This window comes from Pelobates fuscus, chromosome 2 (genome assembly GCF_036172605.1).
Source record: "Pelobates fuscus isolate aPelFus1 chromosome 2, aPelFus1.pri, whole genome shotgun sequence".
NCBI classification, from domain to species: domain Eukaryota; kingdom Metazoa; phylum Chordata; class Amphibia; order Anura; family Pelobatidae; genus Pelobates; species Pelobates fuscus.
This window is the reverse complement of record NC_086318.1, coordinates 137605758-137628128: the sequence shown is the minus strand read 5'-3', so window position 1 is coordinate 137628128 and position 22371 is coordinate 137605758. Positions and strand designations below refer to the sequence as shown.

General features: G+C 40.7%; 1 protein-coding gene across 2 annotated transcripts in view; it reads right to left on the bottom strand.

Moving 5' to 3' along the window:
• Positions 1-21403, bottom strand: part of ACAP2 (ArfGAP with coiled-coil, ankyrin repeat and PH domains 2) — a 73389-nt gene extending 51986 nt beyond the window's left edge. For both annotated transcript variants that reach the window (XM_063442760.1, XM_063442761.1), the window contains exon 1: positions 21254-21403. In XM_063442760.1, coding sequence (XP_063298830.1) covers positions 21254-21306 — 53 coding nt within the window. In that variant the 5' untranslated portion in view covers positions 21307-21403. The remainder of the gene's footprint in view (positions 1-21253) is intronic.
• Between the last annotated feature and the right edge of the window lie 968 nt (positions 21404-22371).

Below are 22371 nucleotides of genomic sequence, written 5' to 3'. Positions count from 1 at the left end.
AGTAGACAACCCAGGGTATTCAATATGGGGTATGTCCAGACTTTTTTAGTAGCCACTTAGTCGCAAACACTGGCCAAAGTTAGCGTTCATATTTGTTTGTGTGTGAAAAAAGTAAAAAACTAAATTGAACGCTAATTTTGGCCAGTGTTTGTGACCAAGTGGTTACTAAAAAAGACTGGACATACCCCATTTGCAATACCTTGGGTTGTCTTCTTTCGCAAATGGTATGCCATCATGGGGGTAATTCTCATTCCTGGGCTACCATACGCTCTCAAAGACAACGTAACCAACCTGGCCATTTTCAATGTAAAAATATTTGACCCATATATTTGACCCTGTAACTTTCAAAAACGCTATAAAACCTGTACATGGGGGGTACTGTTCTACTCAGGAGACTTTGCTGAACACAAATATTAGTGTTTCAAAACTGGAAAATGTATCACAACAATTATATCATCAGTAAACGTGCTGTTTATGTGTGAAAAATGCAAAAAAAGTCACTTTCACTGACAATATCATCGCTGTGATATGTTTTACTGTTTTGAATCACTAATATTTGTGTTCAGCAAAGTCTCCCGAGTAAAACAGTACCCCCCATGTACAGGTTTTAGGGTGTCGTAGAACGTTACAGGGTAAAATACAGTGCTAGCAAATTAAATTCTCTAGACTTTCGGCCTGGGTTGGCAGGCAGGTCCCTTAAATTGCAATCAATAAAATAACTTAATTATGTAAAAATATTACATAAATACGCACGTAGAATTATATGTGCATATTTATATATTTGAAGTCTACGTGTATATTTATATAATTATTTATGTCATTTTGTATATGGACATATGAATAGTTCGTATTCTTTTTATTTATTTATATATACATAGATATATATACAATTTCATTCTAAGTGTATTTTGATATAAATATATATATATTAATATCAAAATACAGTTAGAATAACATTTCGTATAGATATATAATTTTTTTAATTTTTATTATTATTTTTAATTTTTTTAATTTAAATTATTTATTATTCGTATTTTATAATAATATATATATACAATATATAGTTATTATATATATTATATATATACGTGTGTAAATTAATTATAAGTGTGTTTTTATATTAATATATGTACATATTAATATAAAAATACACTTAGCATGACATTATATATATGATATATAGACATATATTATATAGGTATAATATATGTCTATATATCATATATATATATATATATACACATATATAATAATATTTTTTTTTATTAACTTTCACTTGAAATTTTTTTATGATTTTACACTGGCAGGGAGACTGCCTGTCAGCACAGACAGTCCCCCTGCAGGCAGAGACTAGGACACCTACTGTGACCATGTGGTCGCCCTGTTGGGCGATCATATGGCCCCAGGGGTCCTAATCCGCCATGGGGAGACTGTCTGGGCTGCAGGCAGTCTCCCCACAACGGGAGCAACGCCGATCGCCGCCGGGGGAACGACGGCGATCGGGTAAGTACATTTTAAATTTAGGACGGTTCAGGACCGTCGTCGGTCGGCAAGGGGAAAATGCCGATGACGGTCCTGAACCGTCTTGCATCCTTAAGGGGTTAAAGGGACACTTTATGCACCAAAACAACTTTAGCTTCACAGGAGTGGTTTTGGAGTATTAATTATAACCCTGAGGTTTCTGCCGAAACGTTGGGGGTCCATTGGTTGACTCTTGTCCTTCTTCTCACTAGGTCTGGTATATTGTTATGTTTGTGGTTACTTTTGTGTGATTTATTTCTTTTTTGTGGTGATAAAGGCATTCTGACGAATCTAAAAATGTGCCTCTACAAAGCAAATTCACAAAAATGGGAGGATGGGATAATGAAGAAGTCATGAGAAATTTCCTGCACCCAACTGTTAGCCTGGTCACAACATTGTAACAACCCCACACAGAGTAATGGGAATCATGTATTTACTTCAAAGCCACTGAGTACAAGGAAAGCACGCAATGTGATTTTTTTCTTGCCGTAGAGCTCTTTTAGTCAATTTAATGAAACACTGTAATTAGTCATTTCATTGAAACAGAGCCCCTGCAACACATTGTGATGTATTTTCTTTCAACAGGGTTGCGCTGACAAATAAATAATGGATACTTATCTTTGGTGTTCAAAATCCTCCAACAAGAGGAAAAAGCATGTAAAATAAAATACACCATATAGTGCAAATCAAATGTGGTAACTTTGTATAATACAAAGCAAAAAAAAAAAACAGTACTTCAATTCAATTGCTGCAATCTATACTTGTGATTGCAACAGGCACAGTTTAGTAACCTATATTACACGTATCCACACATTCAGTTAAAACCAAACCAGTAACTGCAAAATTATTCTTTCGATCAAGACAATAATAAAATTGTTTAACCATAGAGTTCACAGTATCTTCCACACACGCTCTTTCTGTATTTTTGGGCAAGTGTGAGAACACAAATTTGACCCAGCTCCGGGCCTCAGGGCCAGATTCCCCATTATGCAGCCTAGACACCTGCCTATAGGTGCCTCTCCTGTAGGGGTTGCCTATTTACAGCACTTATATGGTCACCTTTTGGAGCTTAGGTTGGCTGGTGAAGAGATGAATACCAGCAGCTTTGGCCAGCGCCCTCTGTAGTCTAGTAAGCCTATCCTTAATAGTGGAGCTGCAAGAATAGTTATAGAATATGTAAAACACTGTTCTACTCGAGTTTATCAAGTGTGTGTGTGTGTGTGTGTGTGTGTGTGTGAGGCTGGACAGGGCGTGTAAGGGATCACTTCCCATCTGCCCACTAACATCCTCTCACGCAGAAAATGTCTTGCAGTTAGAGCAGAGACAGCACTGAGTGATTCACACTAAGAGCTCCTGTAGGACTACTATCAGTCGTAGGAGAGTGAGTACTTTGTATACATTTCAAACTCTACATGCCCTAAAAATCCCTTTTGCCCCCCCAAAAATAAATTTAATCTATCCAAAAACCTAAACAAACTCTTTACTTGGTCCCAAATTTTAGGGGATACCATCGTCACCACCAAAACAACTTTAGCTTAAAGGAACCCTATAGTGTCAGGAATACAAACGTATTCCTAACACACTATTTCTTGTAGTGAGAGTTAGGCCTCGGGCTCCCTGTCGTTACAGTAAAATGCATGTTTACTTACTTTTCTTCCAGTGCTGCCCATAGCAAAGCATTGGGAGGTTATTACTCATGCATGGCAGCCCTGCGCCAATCAGCATATACTCATAGAGGTACACTGAAACAATACATCTTTAGGAGGAATGCTCAGCGCCTCCATGCAGAGCGTGGAGAAAAGACAGTGTTTACATTAAAAAGCCAACAGAGACATACTTACACACTCCCGAACAACTACATTAAGCCTTCCTAAACACTTCATGCAAAGTGACATCTAATGTTTATACTTTATATTGCACAGTCTGTTCAACCCCTTAGTGACCAGACCAGTTTTCAATTTTTTTTACCATTTGGGACCAGGGCTGTTTTTACATTTCTGCGTGGCTTGTGTTTAGCTGTAATTTTCCTCTTACTCCTTTACTTTACCAACACATATTATATACAGTTTTTCTCGCTATTAAATGGTCTTTCTAAAGATACCATTATTTTCATCATATCATATAACTTACTATTAATTTTTTTTTATAAAATAGGATTTTTTCTTTTAAAAACCCACCCTTTTTCTAACTTTGACCCCCGAAATCTGTTACGCATCTAAAACTGCCAAAAAATACCCGTGCTAAATAGTTTCTAAATTTTGTCCTGAGTTTAGAAATACCCAATGTTGACATGTTCTTAGCATTTTTTTGGAAAGTTATGGGGCAAAAAGTGCAAGTAGCACTTTGCTATTTCAACACCATTTTTTCCCCCCCTAAATTAACGCGTTACATTGTAACACTGATATCTGTCAGGAATCCATGAATAACCCTTCACAAGTTATATTTTCTTAAAAGAAGACAACTAAGGTATTACACTTGGGATATTTTGACTGTTTTCATACTACCATTTTACCACCAATAAAATGTTTTGTTGTTTTGTTTTTTTAACCCCTTAAGGACCAAACTTCTGGAATAAAAGGGAATTATGACGTGTCACACATGTCATGTGTCCTTAAGGGGTTAAATGTAAAAGAATTTGTTTGTTTTTTTAAATAATTGTGATTTTTTTTGACACACTTGCCAATTTAAGAATACATTTACAGAGAACTTTAAGGATTACTGCCAAAGAACACCCCAATATGTGTTCAGCAACATCTCCTGAGTACAGCGATACCACCCATGTACAGGTGTGTCGGATTCTCTGTGGGCTAAAAGACCTTATTTGGACGGTGCGCATTCCAGTTTTCCCAACTTGGAATTTTCACAGCTGGTCATCATGCACCCGTGTCCTATTTGGGACGTTTTAAACTGGCCAATGCAATTTACCCCCATCAAACCATATATTTTTGAAAAGTAGACACCCTAGGGCAGGGGTCAGCAACCTACGGCATGGCACTCAAGGCTACTAGAACCAAACAGGTACGGCCTATCAGGAGTTCTTCATGTAAACAGAGTGGTGATTGCAGGTGGTGATGGGCAATCCTCAATTTACGCATTGCAGCATTTAGAGGAAGTGATCTCAGATCACTATATCCCAGCACTGGTGAACAAAACCCTGCACTAGAGTAGAGCAATCCGCCTCAGCTATTGCAGCTCCTGCCCTTGACCTGTACCTGGTTAGCCCGGTCCCTACTTGACCCCGGGAAGTCACCCACACTGCTAGATAAACACAAAAAAGCTGCAGAATAAGCCTCACACTTCTACAAATAATAGAAACAGTCCACATACAAATACAAAGTCCCCACAAACAGAACACCATGGACTATCCACATACATACAGCCCCTATACATAATGGCCATTGGAGTTACTAAATAACCTCCATTTATTTAAATATGCATAGGGATTTGGGAAGAGCGCAGGTAACTTTTTTCTTTGGTTTTTACTGTATGTATTGGGACTGTTGTGTACTATGGTCACTGTTGCTGCCTCACGAAACACACAGACTACTACGTCCTGTCCCTACCTAAGACTAAGACAAGTCAGATGGGGGAACCAGTTCACATAAACTACTACCCCACTGGTAACAATTGGTGCCCGGTAAAAGCGCTGGACGTTTTCTTAACCACGAAACCAACACACCCCTCAAGACCCCTACTGTTGTTACACGATACCATTCTCACCACGGCAAAATTCATGCTTTGTCCGGATGCTTATCACCAGACTTGGTCTAAACCCTAGTAGCTACTCGGGGCACTCCTTCAGAATTGGAGCGGCCTCCACAGCCTCTAGCCAGGACATATCAGCTCATGTTATTAAAACACTGGGTCGCTGGAAGTCCTCAGCTTTCACCACCTACATCCCGCACCCAGTCCAAGAGATTAGGAGGGCTTTCATAAAGATGTCTACTTAATAATGTATATGTACTTATGTTACTGAATAAATGATTACCTTGCTTTTCTCTTTTTGCCCACTTTATTTACCGGCCTACAGCATACATCGGTTTCGGCACACCTCAACCGACTATTTCCTTTTATTGTATTTCTCTCCACCAGAGTATTCCATATCATATGAGAACGCCCCGAACACAAATAAATAAATTAAATATATATATATATATATATATATATATATATATATATATATATATATATATATATATATATATAGTAAGCCCTATATTGACCCTGTAACTTTCAAAAACACCATAAAACCTGTGTATGTATGTATAATATATACATACACACACAGGTTTTATGGTGTTTTTGAAAGTTACAGGGTCAATATAGGGCTTACCCAATATATATATATATATATATATATATAATATATATATATATATAGGGTAAGCCCTATATTGACCCTGTAACTTTCACAAACACCATAAAACATGTACATGAGTGGTATTGTTACACTCGGGAGACTTCGCTGAACACAAATATGAGTGTTCTAAATCAGTAAAACTTATCACAAAGATTAAATCACCAGTGAAAGTGCAGTTTTTGTGCAAACAACGGGGGCGGATCTTGCCAGAGCTCCGAGCCACAAGCACCTAAAACTCTCCATACCGGCTCCACCGACGCTTCACAGACATCGAGAAGGGCAGATTGAACATCAGGATGGCGAAACACCGCACCCGCACTCCTAAGGCCTACTGCGTGGGCAGACAGATCCGTGAGCTAGAGGGTATACCAGGCGTGGAGTGCCGCGGTGACATCGAATCCACACATAGACAGCCACACTGCCGAAGAAATTGGTAGAAAGTTGCAAAAACAGACTCCCTTCACACCAAGAGATATAAGACTCATGCTACAGACGCCCATACCTTCCCAAGCCCCAGGCCGGAAGGCTTCATCATCCATGCAGTATGGGGAAGAACTCTCCCACAGCCTGACACAGCATGCACCAGACAGAGTGACCCTACAGGCGGCGGCGAACTCTGCACCAGCCACTAAACAGGATATCCAAACCATGCTAAACGGCCTGCAACATAATCTACAGCAAATGTGGAAGGCAGACTTGCCATTAATGGCTACGGAAGTACAAGCTGTGACAGAACGTACCTGAGACACAGAGGATGATGTCGTGGAACAGGGACTGCAATCACTTGGCAACAAGTTGCACCAACTACAAATGGCACACACTGCCATCACAAGGCAAGTTAACACCCTTGATGATAGAGACAGGAGGAAGAACGTAAAGATCAGAGGGATACACACATACACACACACATATATTATAGAAAAATCCAATATGCTTGCACTCCAGGTATAAATGACACTGTTGCCCAGTGCAAATCTTGGATATCTACATATATATTATATGTATAACATTTATTTTTTTCAGCAGCCTGGGGGACTGCCTGACAGCTCAGACAGTCCCCCTGCTGGCAGCTCCTAGAGTCCTATTGCGACGATGTGATCATGGTGATCACATGGCCCTGGAGGACCGGAGCTGCTGCAGGGGGACTGCTGGGTTCTCCGGCAGTCTCCCCAGACTGTGATCATCACGGATCACCTATCGAGATAAGTCCAGGGCTCCTATTTGCCGCAGACACACTAGGTACGTCTGCGGTCCTTAACAACCGTTTTTTGTCGGATGTACCTAGTACGTCCACGGCCGTTAAAGAGATTTACATAGAATGAAATTATATATATTAATATCAAAACACAGTTAGAATAAAATTGTCTGCATACACCAGATATCCCTCAAATGGAGAGGGAACTGAGGCAGGCATTTAAAGTATTGGTTATGTAATGTCAACACGTACTAAGGATTAAACTGTTAAACTTTTTGCCCTCTTTTACAGGCCTACCCGAACGTCGGCTTGAGGACATCACAACCGACTTGTTCCACCACTACTATAACTCGGCTTAATGTCCCAGACTACAAATGGAAAGGCGGAGCCTGTAGTTGTGGGAGGGGTTTGTCCAGCCTATAAATTCACAGGCCTCCCCTTCCTCTGGGCCGGGATTTCCTGGTTCAGCCCGCCCACCGCTCCCTTTATTAAGCATTCACTTAGTGGGCCCTCTTTTACAGGCCTACCCGAACGTCGGTTTCGGCACATCACAACCTACTTGTACCACCACTACTATAACTCTGCTTATTGTCCCCAACTACAAATACAATATATATATTTCCCAATGTTTCCTTGCACAACAGGCTCAAAACAAATATATACTTATTTTATCCGAATGCAGTGTTTCCTGAGGAAAGACCCGCAGTGGGACTGAAACGTCGAAAAAATTTTGGCATTGTCTTTTATGTAATCAATAAAAGTTAATTTTTATTGTAATCATGAGTGCGGACGATCCATTTGAACACCAATAGAGATATATATATATATATATATATATATTGACAATTATTTTTACAGTTTATTTTTAATAATAAATATACACTCAATATATAGTTATGTATATACACACACGTGTAATTTTACTCTAAGTGTATTTTTATATTAATATATGTATATATTAATAATAAAATACACTTAGTATGACGTTATATACAAGATAGATAGATATATGAAACAGAGGGGGGATTGGCTGCACTCACCTGAACATGCATAAATGGGGGTGCTGTTGAGGGGCCAAATTATACAATACACAAGAGCCAGCGCACTCACCTATCCACTAAACATCAACTTCAATGTTGAAAGATTTTTTTTTTTTTTTTTATAAATATATATATTTTTTTGTGCTCTGAATTTAATACGTAATGGATAGTATCTGAAAAGGAAAAGTTGGTTGTGGTGTGCCAAAACCAACGTACGAATGGGCCTGTAAATAAAAGAGGGCCCACCAAGGAGAATTGTAATGCTAAAAGGGTGTAGGTGGGTGGGGACAATCAACTTGATCGGCAGAGGTGAGTAGGGGCCTTACTCCTCCCACAAATTCAGGCCTAATGGCATATATATATATATATATATATATATATATATATATATATATATATATATATATATATATTTGTTAATTAACTTTATTTTAATTTTTTTTAACTTTAAAAAAAAAACAAAAAACTTTTTTTACTTTTTCCACCAGCAGGGGGAGTGCCTGTCCGTTCAGGCAGCACTATGGACACCTATTTAGAGTGGTCACATGGCCCCTGGGAGTCCTAAATTGCAAAGGGGGGGGGAGGGACTGTCTGGACTCAACCCCTCAGAAGAAGACCGATCGCCGGCGGGGGAACGGCAGCGATCGGTAAGTACATGGGGAGGGTGGGTTTTTTATTTTTATAATATTGTTTTTCCCCTTTACATTTACTGAGTGACTCGACTCAGTACAGGCAGAGCATCGGAAGCCTGTTTGAAAGCTTCCGATGCTCTGCACTACACTGCCGGGCGCCACGTGCGGCAACCCGGAAGTGATCGCTCCAAGGGGAACGATAACTCGGGTGCCCGGCAGTGAGGGGGGAGTATTCCACGATATCGAGGCATTTTGTTATACCCTTAGAGCGGCTGGAAGCAATCACGATCATTTCCAGTGCTCATTTTGGCCGCGGACGTACAGGGTACGTGCGCGGTCTTTGACAACCATTTTTTGGACGATGTACCCTTTACGTCTATGGCCACTAAGAGGTTAATTTAAAATTTCTTATCTCCTGCACTATTAATAGCTTGTTAGACCTTGCAGGAGCCTCCTGTGTGTCACTAAGTTTCAATTTAAACAGCAGGAGATAAAAACTTCTAAAGCAAGTTAACATCTGTTTTTTTATGCAGGCTGTGAGAGTCACAGGCAGGAAAGGTGTGGCTAGGGCTGCAGGGACAGAAACTCCTAAATGGCAGAAAATTGAGAAGTGAGGCATGACCTACACACAAAAACTGATTTGTTAAAGGTATAGTCAACATGTAGTTTACGGCCTGTCCCTGCAGGTTTTTTTTTTTTTTTATGTAAACACTTCCTTTTCAGATAAAAGGCTGCATTTACATTACTGCCTAGGAACACCTCTCGCGACAGTCACTAGAGTCAGTTTTGCACAGAATACTGTAAGTACGCTTGCATGAGCCAACACACACACATAGTGCAAACAAGAGCAAGAATATGGCTTAACGTATCAGTCGTGATTGTTAAATTCCTTGTACAGTGAGGGGGGAAAGTATTTGATCCCCTGCTGATTTTGAATGTTTGCCCACTGACAAAGAAATTATCAATATCATTTTGGCAATGGCGGTATAATTTTAATGGAGTGAGCAGTGATTTAAACCTATCACAGCAGAACTACAGGACGTTACATAATGAGCTAACGGCATGAAGGAGTTAAAAACATTAAACAATATCCAAGAACGAAAAAAATAAATAAACCTTAAAATTAGAAACATATGTCTGGCAAAACCAATTTAAATTACTACAGCTGCTTTCTTTTATACATCTGATATTTTTTCCAAATCTTGCCAAGTTAAAAAGAAAATGGTTATCCTTAAAACGGAAAATCCAGATGCTTTAATAACAATCACTTATGAAAGTTTTAAAATGAAAATCAATATGTGAAGCCTTTACAGACCATAATTGAGTTTAAAATCTAAGAAACCACGATGTATTTGTCCCGAATGCACTGCATGTATTTGTGCATAAATTGACCGATTAACACCAAATGATTCTTTTTTTTTTAAAAAACATGTTTTCAATGCGATATGTTGGCCCATTATACAAAAATCAAAGTTTTATGACTTTATCTTGTACTAAGTGACCATTACCAAAGCTTTCACATGTAAAATTTCACAAGCAAGCCAAAACATGGAGTTTGCGCCTTTCACTGGGTCCCCCACTCAGTTCTAGAAACGAAAACATTTGCACACAAAACTGATTTCACTCTAAAGGGCAGATCTGAATGCTAACTTTCTCCTGTTGCATGAGATGACCACCAATCTTAGTAGGCTGTGTCAGATGGCTGATACTCGCCTAGGAATAGCGAGCATGGGGTTCAAATTTGGATTACATTTTTACCACATATAAATTTCACAAACCATTTTAATCTGTCAAGACACTCCTGTGTGTTTGTGTGTTTCTGTAAAGTGTTCGACAAGACTTTATAAGTACTGCACATTTGGTTTACTTAACAATCCTCATTACATTAGAGGAGGACATTGGCCATCATTACATTTAGAAGAGGACATTGGCCGCGAGCGCTGGAAGTAGGTTAACCCAGCACTCTCAGTCAGTCACTGTCGTCCAGGCAGGATAAAATGGAGATTGATAATGACAAAGTGTAAATTCTGTTCAATCAATACAGCAGGAGGGGGAGATCTCCAGGTGCAAATGAGAGAGACACTATGTTGTTAATCTGCTTCTAAACAGCTTGACATAAAACTGTGGTACTTTGCCTAGAGACTAAAATCCCCTAAACTAAGCTGTAGTAATTATATGCTCAGAGTGTTTCTTTAAAGGAGAGACCATTTAATTTTTACATTGTGCTAGTGTAATTTCTAGCAGATGTATGTATTTAAAGAAAATTTTAAAAAGGTACTATAGGTATCAACTATACGTATAGATCATCCCCCTGCAGTCTTACTGTTAAATTACCCATCAATTAGGAGTTAAAACTTGTTTCTTTCCATATAGCTTTAGCCACACCTCCCCTGGTTGGGACTCACAAAGCCTGTTATGTCGGCTTAAAAAAATGTTTCATTTTCAATCAGATGTTAACATGCTTTAGAAGGGTTTCCATTCTAACACCCATGTGTTGGCAATGAAGCAGGCACTCTGGCATCATATGAGATGTTGTGCCTTGCTTAGGGATGCTTCCTATAGTAGGGCCAGCCGTTTAAAAAAAAAAAAATATGGAAAGGAAACAGGCACCGGGTATAGGTGGTCCATTTGTATAATGTCCACAAACCTGGTTTGATGGCAGACAGATAGTGCTTGAGAAAAGTATGTATTACAGTAACAGTAACACTCCAAACTTGCTGCAGTGATTATGGTGCCAGGAAGGAACTCTGGCTGTCACTTTGTATTTAGGTTTGCTTGATATTGGGATGCATAATGAACGTGTTTTCACTTTATAGATATGGCAATATTTAGTGGATAAGCCTCACGATCAGGTTACACTAATGGCAATTTTTTTTAATTTTTTTTTACATCTAGTCTTAGATATCACTTATCCCTTACACATTTGTACGCATCACTTTATTTGCGCTTTTAAAAGATTAGTATGGGTTGTATACTTAATGAGAGACTTGCTTTATGTTGAATATTTGGGGAGCTCCAATTCACATGTCACTACTTCACTACTGTGTTTTACATCACAAACCACTTCTACTTTGCGTGCCCTATACCTATTTAACTAATGACATATTTTATTTAAAAAAAAAAAAAAAAATTAAGCTTAGCTTTTAGCCCTTGCTTTGCTGGTCCCCACCTCCTTGGTAGAGATCATCAATCTTGATGGTCTCAGTCAATGCACTTCTTGCCCATAGGAAAGCATTCGGAGGCCAGTGAGCATGCACAAGAAAATCTCCTTCCTGCACCAATCAGCATCTCCTCATAGAGATTCACTGAATCAAGTAAATAGGTTGAATATAGGTCCTGTACAGATTGCAGGACCTCGTTCAGGAAGTCCCTCTATTGTCTATCCCAGTGACAGCTACTAAATGTGGACTTGGACAGCAGTGTAAACACTGCCATTTCTCAGAAAAGGCAACATTTTCACTGCTGACCCGACCGGGACAGGATATAGACACCAGAACATTAAAGGACCACTATAGTGCCAGGAAAACACTCGTTTTCTGGCACTATAGTGCCCTGAGGGTGCCCCCACCCTCAGGGACTCCCTCTCGCCAGGCTCTGGGGAGAGTAAAGGGTTAAAACGTATCTTTATTCCAGCTCTCCTCCTCCTCTCCGCCTCCGATCCTCCCTTTCAGCTGAATGCGCATGCGCGGCAAGAGCTGCGCGCGCATTCAGCCGGTCTCATAGGAAAGCATTTACAATGCTTTCCTATGGACGATTGCGTGCTCTCACTGTGATTTTCACAGTGAGAATCACGCAAGCGCCTCTAGCGGCTGTCAGTGAGACAACCACTAGAGGATTTGGAGGCTGGATTAACCCTATTATAAACATAGCAGTTTCTCTGAAACTGCTATGTTTATAAGAAAAAGGGTTAATCCTAGAGGGACCTGGCACCCAGACCACTTCATTAATCTGAAGTGGTCTGGGTGCCTAAAGTGGTCCTTTAAGCTGTAGTGGTTCTGGTGACTATAGCAGGGCTTGACAAATTTTCTTTCATTCTAGGAGAGAGTCTCCCCTAGGAGCCAGGTTTTTTCAATAATAAAAATACAATTCTTAAAGGGACACTATAGTCACCAGCTTAATGGAGTGGTTCTGTGGACTATGGCCTGTCCCTAAAGGCTTTTCAATTTAAACACTGCATTTTCATAGGGAATGCAGTGTACTGGCATCACAGCAGAGGGAGTGAGGGAGCAGAGCAGACAGACGACAACTCATTCACCTCCATTGCTCACAGCCAACTGCCTTGGGTGGGCCCTAAGGTGGCCAGGGCTGAGAAACACCCAAGCACGAGGACAAAAAATTCCTAGTCGCCATGGCAACCTGGCATCTGTGATTTGTCAAGCTCTGATTTAATATGCCCTTTTTCATTGGGGGTATATCTAAAACAACTTACAAAAGTTGTAGATCTCTTGTCTGAAGCCTTTGAAAATCCTCCCCCTTTTTTTTTTTTGCGTGATGGTCTTGTCAATGGCATAACATACAATATATTTCTTAAATGGCGTACATTCCAGAAGAGTCGGCATTATCCAAAGTACATTCCCATGTCTCCATATCCCACTTTGGCTGGACGGATGTACATAACAGCAAGATATTTCACTTTAAAGGTTATTGTACTACAACATAAATCCAAAGATATTAACATAGTAACCGTATGAAAATCCTCCCCTTCTAACCCAACCCAGACTTTGTGTGGCTGTCCCATCACAAGATTCCCAATGTAGCTCAATGAGAAGTCTTTGTAAGGCAAGTGCTCTGGGCAATTGGCTACCTCTTGAATTTGCTCCACTGAAGTAACAGAACCGGTTGTCTGACTGACAGCCAGGAGAGTGTAAACAAGGCTACAGTAATTTATAAAAGTGCCAATTTCGGGGGGCGTGGCCGACCAAGAGACTGAGCGGACGCCTAAGTGAGAGGCTCCGTACCAAACCACGGCAAAAACGCAATTTTGCCCGTAAAAAACAAAAGTAACCGGACAGAAACATCACCTCCCACCAGAGGGACAACGGGGCGCAAAAACAGGAAAGCTCCGCACACAGAGACGACCCGATTACCCGATATTCGACTCATCCTGCGAAAGGCCCATACCGCGGCTGCAAGCCAAGATGGCGCCCGAGGCCAGAGTGGAAAACACACTGTCGGAAGATTCTCCAGAGGAAGAGGATCCCTCCACGCCGCTAAGATCAGGCGGAGATTCCACCGCATCAGAGTCTGACGAAGACTCAGCCCCCTCCACGAAGGGAGACATAAAAAAACTCCTGCTAGATCTCAGGAGAGTATGGAGAGAGGACCTGCAAGTGGTACAGGTCGAGGTGGGGACAGTCCACACCAAGGTCCGAGCTACGGAAGAGAGAGAGAGAGAGACTGCCAGAGATGCACAAATACAAGAGACCGTGGCGAAAATGGGGGACCTAGCCGCGCAGGTACAGAGACTAAACCGCACTGTGACAGTGCTGGAAACTCGACATAGGCGCAGGAACATACGCCTCAGAGGGATCCCAGAGGAGATTGGAAACGAGAGGCTGCTACTATATACTCAGAGCCTCATAGACACTCTGGGAATTGAGGGGGGAGCTCCCCCGCCACTGATAACATCGGCGTTCAGAGTCCGCAAATCCCCAGCAGCACCGGAAGGGACCACCAGGGATGTCATAGCGGTGACACGAGATGTTAGTGTCAGAAACGGACTCATGAGCCGCTCCAGAACGCAAGGGGCTATAGACTTCGAGGGCAGCAAAATAGCCATCTATGGAGACATTCCATTCTCCGTACTGGTGGAGAAACGGAAACTGGCACTAGTGGCCAGGAAACTTAGAGACTGCTCCATAAAGTACCGTTGGGGAATGGAGGGGTCCCTAGAAGTGACAGTGGGGGACACATCCCACACCCTGACGTCAATAGAAGACCCCGAGGCGTTCTACAAACTCCTGGGACTGCAGTCCCAGCCCACAACAGAGTCACCCTCCAAGCAACACCAAGCGGGCAGATCAAAGACCGGCCCCAGTAAAGCACAGAGTCTGAACAGACCGGCAGGAGGAAGAGCCACATGGCGCTGGACCCCAGACACTACAGCACACAACACGAACCAGTCCCACCCAACCCACAGACAAAGAGACTAAAACAATACCAAGGCCAGTTTGAGCCCAGATAGCCATCTGAGTCCGCAGAGACATATGCCCTTGACTAATAACCACCGGTGGACCCCACAGTATGCTTCCCGGAAATTTGCCCCAAGACAGTGGCTTATTAATGGACACATGCATATTGCTTACTTATACAATGGTAATGATGTATATCACCTATGATAACTCAATAAAATATAAATTGGAAAAAAAAAAAAAAAGTGCCAATTTCAACTGAAATCGGCACTTTTTTTTTTTTAACAAAAAGAGAAGACACTCTTAAAAACTTAAAGGACTTTTGCAACAAACAAAAAAACAACACACCAACACAGGAACATTACATAAAAAAAAAAAGTTTTACACAAGTTATAGGCAGCTTTCAATGGCTTGACTTCCAGAATAGTAACTGTTCCCCTTGAATGAATATGGAAGTGCTGATCACCACAAGATGCAAGAGAGGTAATGTGGTTACTTGGGAGGGATACACAGTAGAAACAATATCTACAGCAATTACAGAGAACAGTAAACAAGGACCTGCAACAATATATATATCAAAAATAGTTTCTCTTATCCCTTTTGGTACAGAACAAACTGCCCCAGGGGAAAAAAAAAAGTTTAAATAAAAAATTATATCTATATATATTTATCTATCCATCCATCTCTCTCTATCTCCAGGTTGCAGGTTTTGCTAAATAATATCTGCGAATTGTTGCCAGACTTGACAAAAGTGCTTGTGTATTAACTTTCAACATGTGACAGTAAAACAGATTTATTTTACAAGATACAAGCTGTAAGATAAAAATTACAGTAAAAAATATATCCAAATGGGTTACTATCACACTATGAGTTATTCATTAAACTGGGAACTTATCAGTGAATAGGGGGTGGGGTGGGGGCGGGGAGAGGAGTCAGGCTAGAAAATATTAGAAAAAGAAAAATGGGAAAACAAATACCCATTTATAAGACAAGAATCTGGAAAACCAAAAATATGTCCTGGTTTCAACAAGAAACTAAGAGTCAAATGACCCAAATCACTGAACATGTTAAAGTCAATTAGTTGGGTTAACAAATATGTAAGTACAATATTAAACATCTACTGATATTACTAAATAAAATTAACTGCCAATGCTCACAGTCTGGCTTTAAAAAGATTTTTCACATTTTATTTTTAAATCAAAGAAAATAAAACAGTAATAAAATCTCTCAATAAATAAATCACCATTTAGTAAAAATATACATTTAAATTATGCACGTTTCATTGTGTCTTCAGCCTTTACAAGCCATCCCCTTTTAATACTGCCCAGACTTTCTGTGGCTGTCCAATCACAGACTTCCCAATGCAACTCAATGAGAAGTCTTTGCAAGGCAGGTGCTGTGAGAAATTCCCTTCCCTTCCTCTTGAGTTTTGCTCCACTGAGCGAAACAACTAGGAAGTAACAGGACCAGTTGTCTGAATTCATCATATAATAAAGGTTGGAGTGCAGGATTTTTTTGTAATATATATATATATATATATATATATATATATATATATATATATATATATATATATATATATATATAATAAATACACAAGATCCAGCGAACTCTCCTATCTACTAAACAGCAACTTCAATGTCGACAGACTTTATTAGTCTGTAAAAGTTTTTTTTAAAAACACCTAATCTAGGCAAAAAAATGGGGATTTAGTTACATTATATGATCATACATTGCATAAGCCTGCCACAACGTCAATGTACCCCATCTTTGGCAGGTCCTACTCTCACAGTCTAATGTCTGCTCTTATGAGATTAACCACTTACTTGGGAAAAAATTCCATCTGAGGCTCTCTGCAGTACAAGGCTAAATAGGGACCTGAGATGAGGCACCTGTAACAGGGAGGGGTGCAGAACCAAGGAGTTGGCTAGACTCCCAAATATATATAAATTAAAACCTAGTACATGTGTTATAAAATTGTGATTCAATTGTAAGTCCACCTCCACACAAAAAAAAAAAACAGACAAAAAAAACTGGTACAGCTAAACAAAATAAAAAATTGCTTAAATGCAAATATTAATCAATTTATATTATTGTTTGAAATTGATTTATGGAAATGGTTTGGGTTCCTCCAGGTCATAGTGCTGCTTTATAGATTTCAAAAATTAAATGAGGTCAAATGTACAATACCAAGGTTCTAGTGTAAACGAACACCGAAGAACAGGGCAAGAACAGACTTCAAAACACCAGCAACGAGTCGGCAGTAATTCATTTGCAACCAAACGTTTATCAAAATAAAACCAGAAAACAGGGAGAAAATAAATAAAAGCTTTGTGTTTTGTTTCCACGTCCCTGTCAGTATAAAGATCTACAGAGATCAGTGAGTCACCAGAACATGATATTTAGATTTCTAAACATTCAGATAACGTGCAGACTGCTCCTAATACTTCCTTCCCCAAAAAAACACATCACATGTCACTGTGGCTTTAAAAAAATGCTTTGTCATCCTTTTTCTAGTTACCAATAGTAATCACTTTTCCCAGCCAATAATATTACCAGTGCAGAAAGATAAGTCCTGCGCTCACGCCCATCACTACTGGGCGGCAGCAATGGCTACAGTACACATCAGCCCCAATATATATATAAAAAAATAAAAAAAAAATCAAGTTACCTCCTTAATCCCTATGTATATTTAGACAAATGGTCATTTAGTTACTCCAATGGCCATTGGAGGGAATGCCTGCCTGCCAACGTCAAGGCAGACCCCCTAAGCTGGTCCTACTCTGACCCTTCACCTAGCTTCTTTGAGCAAAATACCCCTTTCTGTCTCATTAGAGATCTTTGCCAGAAGCTCAAATAAGCAAGGTGAAGGGTCAGTGTTAGGACCCGCTTAGGGGGGAGTCTGCCTTGACGTTGGCAGGCGGGCAGTCCCTCCAATGGCCATTGGAGTAAGTAAATGACCTTCATTTGTCTAAATATACATAGGGATTAAGGAGAGAGCGCAGGTAACTTGTTTTTCTTTGGTTTTTAATAATGTTACCAGGGCTTAATATTTCAATCCCTATGCTTAGGCCTAAATGTTATGCACAATTAAATGCATGAATTTTTACTTTTGTACCAGGAGCTAGATACACCACCAGCACATGTGACTTAGACACTCCACTGCCAAAATACAAAATAAATAAAAAATCACTGTTTCATAGATATACCCCAAATGAAAACCTGTATGCATTTAATTGTGCATTTCTTCATTGGGGGTATATATAAAAAGAGGTAGCAAAATCTGCAGTTCTCTTGTCTGCTGCCTTTGCAAGCTTTCTAACACAGCCTAGACTTTTTGTGGCTCTCAAATCACAGACTTGCCAATGCAGCTCAAGTCTTTGCAAGCCAATTGCTCAGAGTAATTGCTGCCTCTTGAGTTAAAGGAACACTATAGTCACCTAAATTACTTTAGCTAAATAAAGCAGTTTTAGTGTATAGATCATTCCCCTGCAATTCCACTGCTCAAGTCTCTGTCATTTAGGAGTTAAATCACTTTGTTTCTGTTTATGCAGCCCTAGCCACACCTCCCCTGGCTATGATTGACAGAGCCTGCATGAAAAAAAAAAACTAGTTTCACTTTCAAACAGATTTAATTTACCTTTAAATAATTGTATCTCAATCTCCAAATTGAACTTTAATCACATACAGGAGGCTCTTGCAGGGTTTAGCAAGCTATTAACATAGCAGGGGATAAGAAAATCTTAATTAAACAGAACTTACAATAAAGAAAGCCTAAATAGGGCTCTCTTTACAGGAAGTGTTTATGGAAGGCTGTGCAAGTCACATGCAGGGAGGTGTGACTAGGGTTCATAAACAAAGGGATTTAACTCCTAAATGGCAGAGGATTGAGCAGTAAGGCTGCAGGGGCATGTTCTATACACCAAAACTGCTTCATTAAGCTAAAGTTGTTCAGGTGACTATAGTGTCCCTTTAAGCTTTCCTGAGCTAACCAAACCAGGAAGTAATGTCTGTTCTCAGCTTGAAAGTCACTTTCTATTGAAGTCTGCACTTTTTGTAAAAATGAAAATAAATAAATAAAAAAGATTCCACACTCTACACATGAAGCTTTACAGCAAGCTGAAGTGCTCAGGGGTCTGCAGTGTCTCTTTAAATCCATGCAATAATAAGATCTATCATCTGCAAGTTGGAAACAGGCGTAGTCAGCTTCAACCCTTGCAGGCAGCGCTGAGAGGAGCCGTGAGAACGAGGAGCATTTGATTGGACTATGGAAATAGAAGCAGTTACGTGGAAGGGAGCAAGAGGAGCTTCACCTAGCCCTGGATTCCAGGTAAGTTATTCATTATTTTACAAGGGGCAGAGGGAGGGATTAAGTGGTGCCCAACAGGACATTATATATTAAAAAAATGTAAATGTTTTAGAAGTGTTGGATTAACCAATTAAAGGGATACTCCAAGCATCATGACCACTGTGCAGTTACTACAATATATATATATATATATATATATATATATATATCCATCCTTTTGGGCACTATTCACTTGAAAGTGGATGGTGATGTGTTGGTTTCCCTAGAACGTATTTGTAAGGAGTAATAAGCAAAAATGTCTTATTTATTTACAAGGGTGTTTTTGGTGACACTTTGTATGACTTTTTCTAAATATTATTAGTGGACTATTTAGTATATTTGTTAAAGGGTTACTCGAAGTACAATGACCACTTCACTGATTTAACGTGGTCAAGGTGCCTGAAGCCTTTATGTGCAGAATTTCACTGTAAAAAACTGCACATACAGTGTTTAACCTCCATCCTGCCGAGTTAACTTTACAACCGTCTGGATAATCCCAGCAGGGAAGTATTGCTAAACAGTTTTCCCCATTCCCAGATAACTATGCCAGGGTACCATTGGCATCATAACCACAACAGCAGGCTGTAATTGGTATGACTCTTGGAGAACCTCTTTATCTTTGATCTGACCATACTGTTATGGTGCTTGGAGTGTTTGTTTCTCTTTACCTAGTAGTATATACACATAATATAATTAATTATTGCATGGACTAGGCAGAAAACTCGGGGTGGGGGGTCCCCTGTTTAAGTATGTTTATTACAAAATCACCATAACATTTCGTGAAACCATAATCCACTGTACCATGCTCTATCAACAATAATAGTAATAACAAACACGTTTAATTGGAATACGTCATTATTAGTGATTGAAATTTTTTATTTTTTTTAAAGTGAAAGGAGCGGTTTAGTTCTGCACATTAACAGTTTTGTGCCCCCCAAAAACTTTAATAAATAAATAAATGCTGGATATCCATGGTTTTACATTCTGCTTGCTAACAGCTATTATATAAACAACTCTTCTCTATTGACAACTTGGTTATTTTCAATTAGTTTTTTCAGGTTTTCAATGCAATACAAAAAAATTGTTTCAAATATAATCCGCTTAATTGTTTAAAAATAACATCTTTTAAGAGTTCTATGAACATGATGTCTTGTTTGCAGTATGAGATATAAAGAAACATTGAAAAATCTTAGTTTGCCTGCCCCAGTGCACTTATAGCATCCTAAAAAGGTTATTTGCTATGATGACAATTTGGGGGAATTAAAAGTACATTTAAATGTTATGGCCAAAACAGAAGAACTTGAAGCATATGTGGTAGTAATAATAATAATAATAATAATAAGCGACTGGGAGATATTTTCCAGATCAGTTATTTTGGTCTCAAAGTTGAAATACACGACATTCCCGCTTTAGTAAATAACCCGGTTAGTTTTAACAATATTGCATCCATGCAAAATCTCCAATTCACCAACTATATGAATGTGTATACATACATACATACATACATACACACACACAATCACAGTTAGTGACAGTTAACCTTTGACACCCCAGCTGTTGCAAACTCTTTCCCAATGCTCAGCAAGTGAAATGTGGTGACCCCTGATAGTTACACAGCAAAATATGTGTCTTGAACCAAAGAAACTTGTTAGCCCCCAACACTTTGTGTCAGAGGATTGATCTCTCGTTTACCACCCCCAATCCCCATAGTGAGCCGTAATGCCATTACTCACATAGCATGCTATAGGGGCACTGGGCTGCAGGCTAACCCTGGCTCCCATGTTTCAAAACTACATCTCCCATGATGCTCAGCCAGTTATAAGCAAGGCAGAGTAATGGCTGGCTGCGCATGATGGGAGCTGTAGAGGCAGAGTTGGTATCAGTGTTGGTGTCAGTGGGCTGCTGGCAGGAGGGGTGCTGCACACCATGCATTCAGGGAGAGATTATTAAAGTTTGACCTCTCCCCCTGCACGGTTAACCCTATAGGGGGCAGGAGGCCGCGCTGACTCTCAGGCAGGGGCTTTACCTGAAGCGAGGCGAGTCCTTCAGGCACTCCTCAAAATCCACGGTAACCTTCATGCTGGAGCCGGTCCGGAGCGCTGAGTGCGGAGTGTGCTAGAGGCGAGCTCAGGGGCCGTGGCTGGGTGCTGGGAGGGGCCGCTAGGGGGCGCTGTGACCAGAACCAACTCCCTCACTCTGTTGTTGTCTATCCTCTCCACAGGGCCACAAAGCCAGAGGCTCCGTCTCCTGTCACCATGGCAACGCCGTGACTGACAGGAAGCTCCACCAATGGTTGAGAAGAATAGGAGGTCCTGCAGCCGGAAAGGGCGCGTCCGCTTGTTACTATCGGCAACAAAGTAAAGTAGAATGAGTCACCGCGGGGAGAAGGGAGGCAGCTAGGGCCTGGGAAAGGATAGGGCGAGGCAAAGCTGGGATTAACCCTCTGCGGGGGGAGCTCAGGCCTCACCATCCACAGGATACTGCATACTGACAGACAGACAGAGCTGGGAGCAGTGAGGGATGCTGTATACTGACAGACAGACAGAGCTGGGTGCAGTGAGGGATTCTGTATACTGACAGACAGAGCTGGGTGCAGTGAGGGATGCTGTATACTGACAGACAGAGCTGGGTACAGTGAGGGATTCTGTATACTGACAGACAGAGCTGGGTGCAGTGAGGGATGCTGTATACTGACAGACAGAGCTGGGAGCAGTGAGGGATGCTGTATACTGACAGACAGAGCTGGGTGCAGTGAGGGATGCTGTATACTGACAGACAGAGCTGGGTACAGTGAGGGATGCTGTATACTGACAGACAGAGCTGGGAGCAGTGAGGGATGCTGTATACTGACAGACAGACAGACAGAGCTGGGTGCAGTGAGGGATTCTGTATACTGACAGACAGAGCTGGGTGCAGTGAGGGATGCTGTATACTGACAGACAGAGCTGGGTACAGTGAGGGATGCTGTATACTGACAGACAGAGCTGGGTACAGTGAGGGATGCTGTATACTGACAGACATAGCTGAGTGCAGTGAGGGATGCTGACAGACAGACAGAGCTGGGAGCAGTGAGGGATGCTGTATACTGACACAGCTGGGTGCAGTGAGGGATGCTGTATACTGACAGACAGAGCTGGGTGCAGT